At 36.5% G+C, this 13,070-nt stretch overlaps 1 protein-coding gene across 4 annotated transcripts in view; it reads right to left on the reverse strand.

Moving 5' to 3' along the window:
* CSMD3 (CUB and Sushi multiple domains 3) overlaps nucleotides 1-13,070 on the reverse strand; it is a 680,626-nt gene that overhangs the window by 552,366 nt on the left and 115,190 nt on the right. For all 4 annotated transcript variants that reach the window (XM_063327428.1, XM_063327427.1, XM_063327426.1 and 1 more), the window contains exon 3: nucleotides 12,611-12,723. In XM_063327428.1, coding sequence (XP_063183498.1) covers nucleotides 12,611-12,723 — 113 coding nt within the window. The remainder of the gene's footprint in view (nucleotides 1-12,610; nucleotides 12,724-13,070) is intronic.

The following is a 13,070-nucleotide window of genomic DNA, read 5'->3' on the forward strand; positions in this document are numbered from 1 at the left end:
ACGGACTGAATTGTTGCTGCAGAATAAAACCCAAGTGATTTTGAGTAGATGTCCAGTCTGTTGCATCTAATTAATTGCTTTAGATTGCTCCTAAATATAACATTTCTCCTGCGTTGAATATCCTTGTTTCTGAGAAAAAGAAGGAATGAAACCTATTCGTTCTGTATCATTTAATTTGGGAGTAAAATCAATTGATAACAAGCCTAAGAATAAAAGGATGAGAGAATAATAGAGAGGCAACACAATGATATGTTTTCATCCATACCAATTCCCAGATCTGGCTCCCTATGTAGCCTTGTGAGTGCTACAGGGATCAAACAGAAAGGGAGAAAGGAACATGAGGCTGGGGACCAGACTAAGTCCATAGCACCTCAAAAGCAATAATGATATTTAATACTAAAATGCAAGTAATATTCTCTCCACTACTTTTTCAATTCCTTTGCCTGCTCTCTACTTCTGGCTTAATCTTACCAATTTGGTGGTTACCCCTCTGAAAACTTGTCAAATACTGTGCTTATTTGTCTTGGTCCATTGGTCAAAATTGAAATGTGTTGCCCACCAAAACCAATGTGAGAAACTCCTGTGCTATATGAGTCTGTACCATTTTGCAGTTATAACCAAATCTCTTTTATCAATGCTTAGCTGCTGTCTCCTTTTCTATTATCACCTTCGAAGAATTTCTTCTTTGATTTCTTTTGTCCAATTAGCTCCTTGGTTTTGAGCAACTTTTCCTGGGTTTATTAAATATTATTTTACAGTGTAATTTAAAAGGTATTCTTTGAATAGGAAATAAATAAATAAATTTAATTGATAAAGAAGGCTTTAGAAAAAGACCCTTTCAAGTGAATGCAGAGCCTTGGAAAAGGTTGAGGTATAAGGACTCTGTATTTTATTACACCTCAACAATATGTGAAGTCGGAATGTATTTTAGATGTGACAGTAGCAGAATTTTGGATGGAAGCAGAAAACTTTTCCATATGAAGATGCTTAATGCCCAGAATAACACATTCTTCTTGCTTGCAATAAGAGCTCTTGTGACAAGTACAGGATTGAGCAACACTACACTGCAACTAAGGATGACATAGCATGCTGTTATTTTGCAATACTACTTGCCTATAAACATCTTATTCTTGTTATTTGTCTACTTACTAATAACTAGTTTACTAGAGAGACGGTGATGAAAGGAATAAGCATAAAGCACAGGCTTTCATTTCTACATCACCAATTCAGACCTGGACAAAAATGCTCACGTTGAGAAGCCAGAGTTTAGTAGCATTTTCTTAGCCTGTGGTTTCACGTAATTTCACAGATGATGCACATCTTCATCACAAAATCAGCTCTAAGGTTGTCACTAAGTGCATCAGTGTTGATTATCTCTTGAGAGAGACTGGGATCTGAATGCTACAAGTGACAATGATATCTGGTCCTAAAAGAACTAAGAACACTTGTTCCTTAGAGGCACACTGACAGAACAGTAGGGGAAAAACAACATAAATAGTAAATTTGTTTAAAAAGAAAAATCCTTGTGATCCTAATGCTTTAATTTCTTCTTTAATCATACAATAAATAGGTAAGGAAGTCTCCTAGTCTTCTATTTTTTATATGGAAGCAGTAGGATTGCTTTCTGATATCAGGTCTGTTCACTTTCTCTATACTCACTTCAGATGCTGTTTTATAGCAGGGAAACTACAGAATGTAAGATGAAAACCAAAAGCAAAGAAAGTATAAGAATTCTGCACCAAAACTTGAGCTGATATTTTAATGAACCTTTTTAATGATTCCATTGTCATTATTTTCATAAAATTCTTTATAAAAATGTCCTAAATGTAATGAACTGATGTTTTTAAACTATGTAAACTTCTAGGGTTTTAGATAAAAAAATTATCCAGAATTCATTATGATTTTTCCTCAGGATAAGCCTCCTTGTTTAAAAGAAATAAGTTAGCTTTGGATTTTTAAAGCATTTCTAATGTAGAGCTGCATTTAAAAAAAAGAAGTTTTAAAATTGTGTCAATATTTTGGGACAACTTTTTCCAATTACATCTATAGTGTGGATCTTAGATAAGAAGCTTAGTTAATTAATTCTTAGCTGTAACATGCAACTTATGGTCCATGGGATTTTAGTGGCCTGCTGCCAACCATCTAACAAAGGAATGGCTTTTTTTTTTTCTTTACATTGTTCAGGCAGGTATTCATCAACAGAAGAGCAGAATTACCAAAGAATGGCTACTCCAGACAGAAGACTACTATTTACCTGTAGATACAATTGCTTCCAATTATTTTAACTATTTTTTTTCCAAATTTTACAGCATTTGAGTAACCATCTAGTTCATAGTATTATTATCCACCCATTCTCAAAGCTGTCTAAATTTACACCGAGGTTTGCCTGAATGACCTCATTGGCTAATGAGCAATTGTCTGCTAAGAGTTGATCAAAAACGCAAATATCTTCCAAAATAAGCTTCTAAGAAATTTTATTTGATTTTAAAAGGCGGAAAATTCCATTGCTGAGTAAGCAATTACTCCTCTCTTCCTGTTAAAATAAAATTGTCATTATAATCACAGCTAAATTGTTATAATGGTATTGTTCTGGATAATGTCAGTGACTGAAATAATGGAATGCACAATTCACAAACCTAAAAAAAAGGTAACCTATTCCCAAACATTTTAAGTGTCACATAGTTAGTATTGAGCTTAGTGGGAGATACTGAATGCTCAACAGTACGAATATTTTATTATGGAACTAAGTGTCCAAACACGAACTATAAATTTAACTCACATGTGAAAAACTAGCCGACTTTGAAAGTCTGGTAAGATGACAAAATGAGCCTGAGATGCATGTTCTCATCATGTTTAAACGTCTTCACCTGTAGTTTCCTATTGACTTTTGAAGTGGTTTTAAGATTGCATGCTGAGCATACTTAACCTGTTCTTGCATATCGGTGTACTTTGGTATTATTGATACAGAAGTTCTATCAAAGCTAATCAAAGCCAAAAATTTATCAAATACCAAAGGCAGGTTGAAAGATTCAGCCATATAGAGGTGTAATTGTCGCCTATCAGTGCTCCATTTTTATGACCTTTATGGATATTTCAAAGTCTGCTATTGTGTAAGAACATGCTTATAAACATGGAGCTGCATTTAATTTGATACTTTAATGAGCAGTGTGTTAGTTCCTACAGAATACTCTTTCAGCTATATTGGATTAGAGTTATCACTACTTGTCTAGACAGGGATCAAAATGTGAATCTTAAATTAGATTGCCTTTTGATTTGCTTTTGTCAGTGTATTGTACTTATCTTAATAATATGACTGTCCAGTAGCTGAAGAATGTAAGTTCACAAAGAAAACCTTAGAAACTTTGGGGAAATTTCTTTCAAGACTTGCACTGTATATTAATTTTTTTTTCACAAAAAATGACATTGAAAATATCAGAAAAAAACTAAATTAAGGCTGACATATAATTAAGATCTCAAATTAATCACTGTCTTAGTTAAACTTCAATATGAGGCATGTATCAAAATGATAAATTACAGTACCATAGGTTGACAAATATGGCTTATTTAACAATGTTATTCCTAAAGAAATAAATTAAACAGAACATTGAAATAGTAAGTGGATTTTTTCCAGACTAAGGGAGGGACATTTTTTCTTCCAATAATTAAATATTTCTTAAGGCAGATGAAATGATGTGTTACTCATTGGTTTTTTAACTTTCAAATAATTACTTTTTTGCAGATGTTAAAACGAATGAATATATTTCCATTTATTTTGACTGGAACAAAATTATGCATGGTTCTGTGGCTCTCTAATCAATCAACTTAATTATTTATTTATTAAGATTTATCAAAGAAAATTTAGCATCCAACAGACAACAACTAAATTCCAACTCGTAGTTGTGGTAGAATAAAACACGAGGTCTATAATCAAGCACATGTGCATGAGCTTTATTCCTACAAATGATATGTCATTTTGCAAACGAAAGAACAAAGAAGAGAAGTCTATATTGATGAATTTATCACACATATTCTCTTTAAAATAGGATGGCAAATTCTTGCCAGCAGGAACAATGTTTAACTGTACTTTTGCATTCTGTCAATAAAGTGACACTGCCATCCGTACTGAGCCTTTGAGAGGTACTAGTGATTAGACACTCTGTCTTGCATGGCACCGTCCCCTGCCTGCAAGCTAGACCCATAGTCTTGGACAGTGTACTTCTTGCCAGGAGCCCAGACCCATAATTTCACAGAGCAATTGCTGTGTGTTCAGCTTCACAACTGCTACTTCATGCAATTCACCCACGTGAGTGGTAATAACATGGCCAAGGGAAACATTAAGCAGATCAAAGGTTGGTATGGGATTCTGAGGGGAAGAGTGATGGGGATACGATCCAAGATGGTGTTGGCATCCCTCTTGATCCTTCTGGTTAAGAGAAAAGCTCTGGCTATGAGCAAGTACATCCAGCAGACCAATGCCTAGCTGCACAGTTGTCTTCAAGGGTTTGAACTCCTAATCATGGTACTTCATCTGAAGATGAAGTAGGACTGCTGGAAAGAAACAAAACCACCTGATCAAGGTAAAGAAAAACCTAATTGGAAGTGAACTTGCTTACCTCAAAAGGAGGGCCTTTAAAAATACTCTTGTCAGGGGACAGGGACCTAACTACATAGTAGAAGAGAAGAAAATTGAGACCAGGATTAAAAGGAAGCCTGGGAAGTAAGTAGTAAAATTGGGACGGTAGACTGTAAGACATCACATTTGGATTAATTCAGGGAATTTTTAGGCAGAATCTCCTGGGAAGCAATTATGAGGAGGATGGGCAGCCAGAGAGATGGATGGTTTTTTTAAAAGACAATCAATTGTTTTAAGGGGAAGTGAACTTTGGTAAATGACTCCTGAAGCTAACAAGGGAACTTCTTAATGAACTAAAATGCAAACAAGTACAGACCAAAAAAAAAATGGAAAAAAGGACAGACAACAAGAAAAGAGCATAAAAGTGTTGCTTCAGTACTTAGCAACAAAATAGAGGCATTAACACTAGTGAGGGGTGTAATGGTTTATAAAAAGGGATTCTACAAGTATGTTAGTAGCAAAAAGAAGGACGGGGGAAAGGCAGATACACTAGTGAGTTGAGAAGACAGCAATGGATAATATGGAAAAGGTCGAAGAACTTGATGTTTTCTGTGCATCATTCTTCACAAGAAGAAACCTCTTCATGCATCAGTACAGTTGAGAAGGAGAGAGGTAGTCAGTTCTGGGTGTGCAGTAAGTAAGGAATAAGTTGAATATAGTCACATTCATAGATTCACCCAAGGGTACTGAAAGAGCTGTCCTGACTGAAAAAGCTGCTGTCTGTAATCCATGAAAAATTATGGCAATAAGCAGTAGTCCCTCATGACTAGACAGACCAGTGATACACCTGTCTAATGAAAACAAAAGGGACCACCACAGGCATTATAAACTACAAACCTTTCCTTCAGTGCCTGGAAGTAGCCTGAAGAGCACACTTTTGGAATCCATTTTCCAGCTTCTGAAGGATGCATGTAATTGGGAATAGTCAGCACAGAATTACTAAGGGCACATTACGCTTGATGAACCCAAAAGACATTTAAGGATGTGAAGGGATAAGGGGCCACTGCCTCCAGCAGTTCTGGAGCCTGGAAGTTTCTCTTGCCCAGCCATAGGAGCCCAGTCCGGGGCACCTTGGACCTGGGGATGTCTGACTCTGGCCAATGGACCTCCTTAAAGCTTTCCCATTTGCAGTTTTAACCAGCTGCACAGCTGAGCATGTATCCCAGAGAAACACACAGACACACACAAGACACTGATGTGATTGGCTACAGACTGCCACAGAGAAGGTGCTGCCTTCTACTACAGGACTCATAAAACACAAGCACTAGCAGCCATATCTCCTCTTTGGCTGGCAGACACAGGAGGTCACTAGTGCAGGCACGCACATGAGACTATCTGGGTTCACAAGCACACACACGTTTGTGGATCCCCCAAGTACCAGCATGACCCCCCGTCTGCCCAGCACCCCTGCCCAGCACACCTAGATCCCAGGCCTTCTAACCTGCCCCGTGGGCCCCCTACTTGCTGGCTTGTCCAGGTTGATGCTCACTAGCAAACACACAGCCCTCACACATTTGTCCAGCATGGGCTCTCCACACACCTCATATCTCATCCCAGACCAGGACCTCCTACCCGCTAACAAGTCCAGTTAGAAGTATGCTAGTGAATGATACATTCACACCCGGTTTGAAGAAGAAACGGGAAAGTTGCCCACCACATGTCCTCAGCACTAGGCACATGACCTGCTTCATATGCCTGCTCTGAACCCCTCATTGCTTCACTCAGGCCAGTTCCTCTCAGCAGCTGTTTTTTGGGACAGACACCATTCCCACCCCAGTGAATAGCAGCCAAGATGACCACCCACTCTAGTAGCAGGCACTGAGACCCCACCCATCCTGTAGCTGATACCACAGACCAGGGCCGCCCACACTCCCAGCCTGACTCCAGTAGCTGGCACTCAGCCTTTGAAGCCCTCTCACACACACACACAGAGACAAAGGATAGAGAGTGAGGTTGCACCAAAAGTTAAAAAAGTATTTAATGAGAAGATAGGACACGTTGTGGTGATCAGGTGCAGGGCTCGGCCAGACGAGCATACTAAGCACGTCTGTTTTTCACACAGATACCACAACACTCTAAAAATGATGAAAATGCAGAAGACTATCACAAAATAATTTGTGATTCAGAACAAAATACTTTATGTTGAGACTTTAAAAGCCCATATTAAAGGGAAAGAATACTCTGAAGTGTGTGATTTTATTGCAATACTTAAGAACCCAGCATAACAACTAACAGATGCTAATACTAAGGGCTCTGTAAATTAGCAGATAAAAGCAGAACAAGAGCCATTGACTGGAAGTTTAAAAATCTGAGTTAAAAAGTCTGACTTCTGAGTGAGGCGGACTGATCAGTGGAATCAAAGAAAGTGATAGTTTTCTTAATTCTCAATGTCTTCGAGAGCTGAATTTGTTTCCAGAAATTTACACTCTCTGGATTCCTATACAGGAATAGTGGGAACAATACAACATATAGGTAACATATTTGAAATTAATAAGCACCAAGGCAACCTGGTATTGATTTCATAAAGAGTGATTCCCATCTATACTACTGCATTACAAGTACTTCTGGCATTAGGATTAGCATGGTAGTCCTGAGGCAATGATGTACTGTGACACACAGGCTACACTGGATCAACTGTAAAAAAAAAGTATTGTCCCAGCCAATACTTATTTTATTTAGTGACAATGTTAAGTATTAACTGACAGATTGAATTTTGGAAATGTAACATGATTTTAAAAAACATTGGCTTGGAAAATGCCATGTGGCTATACATCTCTGTATAGTACATGGGAAAGAATGAACAGGCATTGTTGGGATGTTTTCCATCCACAATTACTATTCCAAGACCAGAAGGATATGCTAGATAACTTGATGTGACTTCCTAGACAGTGTGACAGATAAGCCTACATTCAGCAAAAAGAAACTCCAGCATGTTTTTCTTTTCTTGTTATCCAACAGGTTGAATGGAAGTAAAAAGTTAGAATTTAGATTGCCTTCTTATGTTTAGTATGTTCCCTTGTTAGATGTTTCACCTTCAAAACAGGAGTTTCCATGATGAGTATATCTGTTTAGGTAATTTAAGCATTCTCTATTTTGATTATTATTTTCTTTTCTTTGTGGACTTTTCTTTCAAAAACACTAGGCAAACTCAATTTAATTCCATTTTTATTAAGAGCTTACTGAAGCAATCTTATAATGGAGAGCAGCCATACCCAAAATAGCTATGACAAAATCTGAATAACAAAAACAAGCCTGTAGTATTTGTCAGGTAGCAGGCCTGGTGACAACTTTACAGCTTAAAGTCTGTGGCTTTTACAACTCCAACCTGGCAAACACTTTTTGGGTGGACCTTTTATAGAGACCGCTCCAACGCTAATCAGCAATTCATTAGTACTCCTTTAAATTTTTGTATGAAATCAGTAGTGATATTATTAGCTTAGTACTTCATGAACCTTACCTAAATCCAAGATTTAGATTATCTGTAGCCATATTTCTGAATTCTAATAGGCAGCAAAGCTAAAAACAGATTATCCTATTTGTTCACATTCTCTAGCTCTATACCAACTGCCAAAATTATTTTTAGCATCCGCATCCTGGCACATCTAAGTCCTACTAGTATTTCTGATCTACATGCTTCAATAATCCTGTACATCAGCTACCAATTTTTCTTAATATTGCTGAAAGAAATGCATGATAGGTCCCTAGAAGTCACTAGATGCAAATCCTATTTCGTTAATAAACACCATCTGCTCCCTTCTTTCCTGCCCCCCCCCCCATTATCCAGAAAGATGAGATCAGTCTTGAAATTTCTAACATTGCTCTCAAACCCATCTCAAAAGCATTTCAGCAGAATGCTGAATTCCTATAGCACCACTCCAGTACAAACATGAAGGCTATTTCATTATTTATACAGTGTCTATAATTCAGTTTTATAATTCAGCTTTAAAAAGATATGTAGCAGTACAAAACAGATAAAATTATATTTCATAACACTATTATAAGTAATTGTGATTCATCTCCAAGACATTGAGTTTTCCCTGTAAGAATATTCTATATATTAAGTTCTTTTTTTCTTCCCCATGATCAAGAGGTTAGCACAAAAATGTCTATCCTATTTGCCTTGGATAAAGATTGCCATAAATTCTAGCAGTAAATTTGTTAATGAAGTCAATGATTTTAACAATGTCAGCTACCTGTTTAATAGTTGTAAAATAACCGAGTAAGAGCAAAAGGAAGCACTGTTCAAAGCAGGACTAGTTTCACTGAAGCCCCTTGCTGTATGGGCCAAGCTGCTATGTTGCTTTCTTTCTGAGCAGCTGTATTTCCCCTCCCGTGCCCTCAGTGAATAAAGCTGCTTATGTATCTCAGGACAACAGGAAATGGAAAAGTGTGTTAAATTCCTCTATTCGGAAACCAAAATAATTTTATCAGAAATAAAATTAAAAGGACACAGCTACACTGTGACTTGGCCTAAATGATCAAATAAAGGATAGTTATAGCATTTCTCCTCTGTACATTAATACCTATACATTTTACACAGACCCTGAAAGCTACTAAAAAAAGAAAAAAGATGCCAGAAATCTCTCCAGAAAAAAACAGACACGGAATCAGCAGACTTATAACTCCTCCATTTCTCACTCCAGCCAGCAAAGCTGTGTCGCTGGACAGAGTGATGAAATGATAAATTGCTGCTGGTAATTATTGTAGCTCAAGTTTTTTTCTTAAAATCCTTCTTTAATTTTCAATGCATCTCACCATTTTCTGTTGTCACTGTAAGGGAAGTCTTTTTCTTTGGAGTAATCTGTTTCAGTTTTCTCTCATGAAATCCTTTTTCTGCAGGGGTATTGTGCTATATAGAGAGGTGTATTTCTCAGATGTGTTCTCTCCCAAATAATAGAAAATTTGAACATAAAGACATAAGTGTGCAATGGTACTAAAGCTAACCAAAATATGCCAGTTGACATACAGGAATAAAGAAGATGAGAAGGTGAGAAAGAAGGAGAGAAGCATGGAGGGACAGAGGATACAGACTGAGGCTTATGATATTGATGGTGGGAGGCCAGAGTGGGTATTTCTGTCATCTATTGTACGCTAAGTTTGACTGGCTGCAGTCGCAGGGGCTTACCTATGATGGCCCAGCATAGTGGTTCTATCGATGATATAATTTTATATCTTTTCATACACACTTGTATTCTCAGGAGACCGGAAAATTAATTTGTTCCTCTATGTTATGATCAAGAAAGTCCACAGCAGCTTCATATTTCTTACAGATTCTGTCAGGTACTCTGGACTTTCTTGTCAACTTTCAGCTCAACTGCAAATACGTCAAGGAGGATGGGAGGTCAGAGAAAGAGATGTTGGTGGGCCGTGTTTATTTATAGGTCTTTTTTTGTTGTTGTTGTTTAGGTTTGTTTTTTTTAAAGATAGTGAACAGTAATGCATCCCATATAACCATCTGTCTATGTCTTCTATTTCCAAACATTTCGAAGAAAAGTATTTTAAATGATCACTGATTATGAAAGGTATGTTCCTTCTTTTTCAAATCACACCTGGATCTAATCCCTTCAGATATATGTCTCTACTGCTCATCCTGCCCTCTCATGTTATCTCTGTCTATCATTCTGCTTTATTGCAATGACAGGTTGCTAATCATGTCTGTCTTAGGTTTCAAATTACAAATCCATAATGAAGCACTTAAGTATGTGGTCTGATATTTAGGGGTACTAAGTATGCAGATGTTTCATCAGGAAGCTAAAAAGGAGTTACTGGGCAATCAAAATTTTTGAAAATTGGTTACTAGGTAGAACCAGACCTGAAAATGTTGATTGCAGGTTAATACACATTCACAAAGAGTACAAGAACAGAAATGGAGATTGCCCTGATGTGATTATCATTTAAATACATCTATTCTCTCATGTCAAGGAATGATGCACGAAATGAATGTAATGTAATGAGTTTTCATTTCTTTGCTATCTGGTTATAAAGAAAAGTAGCTTCAGAGGAAGTCAGAAAAACAGGAACTGAAAGAAAAATTCTCTCACTGAATGAAGCTGCCTTGATGCAGCTCTTAAAAAAGTAGATCTGGCTGTGTGAAGGGAGATTCCACTGAACTAAAACTCTGGGGTATAGCCTAACTTCTTTTGATATTCCTGATTTCACAAAATAAAGCTTCAGATTCAGAAAAAACATGCGTATCAAATTCAAGGTAACAAGTTTATAGTTTACCTTTTGTTCTAAAATGCTGATTTCTGTTGTTGAAGGTAAAATTTCCCCACATCTGTTAGTGATCTAAATCTTAATTTAAATCTAAAGCTTGAGTTCTATTAATCAGCATGTTATTTTAGCCTAGAAGGGAACTATGTGAGGAACCCATCCTATGTGCAAACTGAACTCTGTTGGTGATCTTCCATTTTAGGTTTAATCATTCTCTATCATAATTGAAATGCATAGTATACTATCTGTTAACATTAGTATTGCAAAACCTTTTATCAAAAAATAGTGAATTTGAATTTCCCAATTTATGGCACCATATTAATGATAAAAAATGCTACATATTTTCCTAACATGCATGTTAGAAATCCATAGGAACTGCATAGTACATTTCTATAAAACATTTTTGTAATAACACTGCTGCTGAAAAAAGTTGCTGAACACTTGAAAAATTAACAGATTACAGAGCAGTTATAATCTAGCCAAAAACAATTGCTACACATAGCTTGAATTAACAGACTACAAAGTAGCTATAGTGCATCCACATAGCTGGAATTTCTGTTTTGTAAATTACCTCTTGCTCATGTGCAAGCCAGAAAAAAAACAGTGTGTACTCGCCTCATTTATTTCCTATTTGGTACTCGAGGTACCAAAAAGGTCTGAAAATTCTTTTACATTTTTCATTTCATGTCTTGACATAAGTACATAGAGAAGGGAATTTCTGTATGAAGTAGCATTCTAGTGCATCATACCTGAAGGTAAACAATGTCAATGGCTGAAGACTTCTTACTACAGCATGATTCTGGGCTGTATTTCTATGGCAGCCCTTCATTGCATTACCAGGTTTAGGATATTGTCGTGGCAATCAAAGTGTTACTCAGCTAGTTGCTTTCTCAGAGACTAGTTTCTGTTGCAGATGGGACTGAGCAGGGTAAGACAATGGCCTCAGAGCTTCTCCAGGCAGTTTATTCTAGCTCCTGGCTTGCTGACAGAAACACTTAATGGAAGCAGAAAGATCAAGTGTCTTTAGATCAATTTAAAAAAAAAAAAAGCAAAGGAAAAGAAAAGGGGAAGGGAAACTGTATTCTATGAACACATATTAGAGTTAATAGTCCCACTAAGTGCCAAGGAATTATTTCAAATAATGGATGGATGTTATATTCCAACTCTTCAAACATGACTAAAGTGAGCTTTGTCATAAACAAGATACTTCCTGGAACATACATACAACAGTGAACTTCTGGACTTCAGGTATACTTATGCCAGCTCATTTACTTCAGTGGCTGTGTGAAAACTGTAGACAATTGTGAAAACTGCAATAGGGAAGCAGCTTTATGTCAGTTCAGAGAACTGAGTCAGCTTTTCTTCTGTGCAAAACTGTGAGAATAAATCTGTCCATAAAACCTGCAGAAATAAATTCAACTATCTAGTAAATTCAAGAGTAACTAGTAACGGCAGGAATTTGAATAAGCATACCTTAGAAGGACGAGAAAGATTATGATTATGTTTTTCAGAATTTAAAGAACTTGGCATTATTAAAGTAAAGGTCATAAAATATTTGTGTCTGGTTTGGACTATAGACTGTAGAGTTTTAAATGTTTTGGTTTCAGATGTGTGTCTATGCATCAGAATCACTGCATGAAAAGCAAACGTAATTAGATAAGGTTATAAGCATGTATTTGTATACATTTTTGTGGTACATTTAATTTTATTATGTATAAAGATCAGAGGAAAAAAATCCAAAATCTTTTGTTAAGAATGTCTTACCTTCATAGTAAACTCTAAACCCATGAGCACTAACTGCAAAGTCACTTGTCAAGCGCAGTGAAAATACAGATTTTGTACTTGTCACAGGTGGAGGAAGATGAAATCCTGTTAACCTAAGAAACAAAAAAGCACAACGTATGGTTAGTTGGCTGAAAATGAAAACTGTGTGTGACAGGTTGCTGTTCCAAAGAGTATTTCATCATGGAAAAAACAACTGACTTAAAAGTACATAGTTTATATTACTTGAGAATATATTACTTTATATTATGTACCAATGAAAATTATTTTTATACAATAGTTTAAGGAATCAATATAAAATTTTAGTGGCTTTCATGGACACTCAACCAGATAATGTACATCAGTTTGAGAAAACTATACTTAGTAGAGATGATAGTAAGATATAGAAACTGGACTTTAAAAATGGTCCAGAATGTCAGTAGATTAAAAAAAACCAAACCAC

Source organism: Chroicocephalus ridibundus, chromosome 2, assembly GCF_963924245.1.
Source record: "Chroicocephalus ridibundus chromosome 2, bChrRid1.1, whole genome shotgun sequence".
Lineage (NCBI taxonomy): Eukaryota > Metazoa > Chordata > Aves > Charadriiformes > Laridae > Chroicocephalus > Chroicocephalus ridibundus.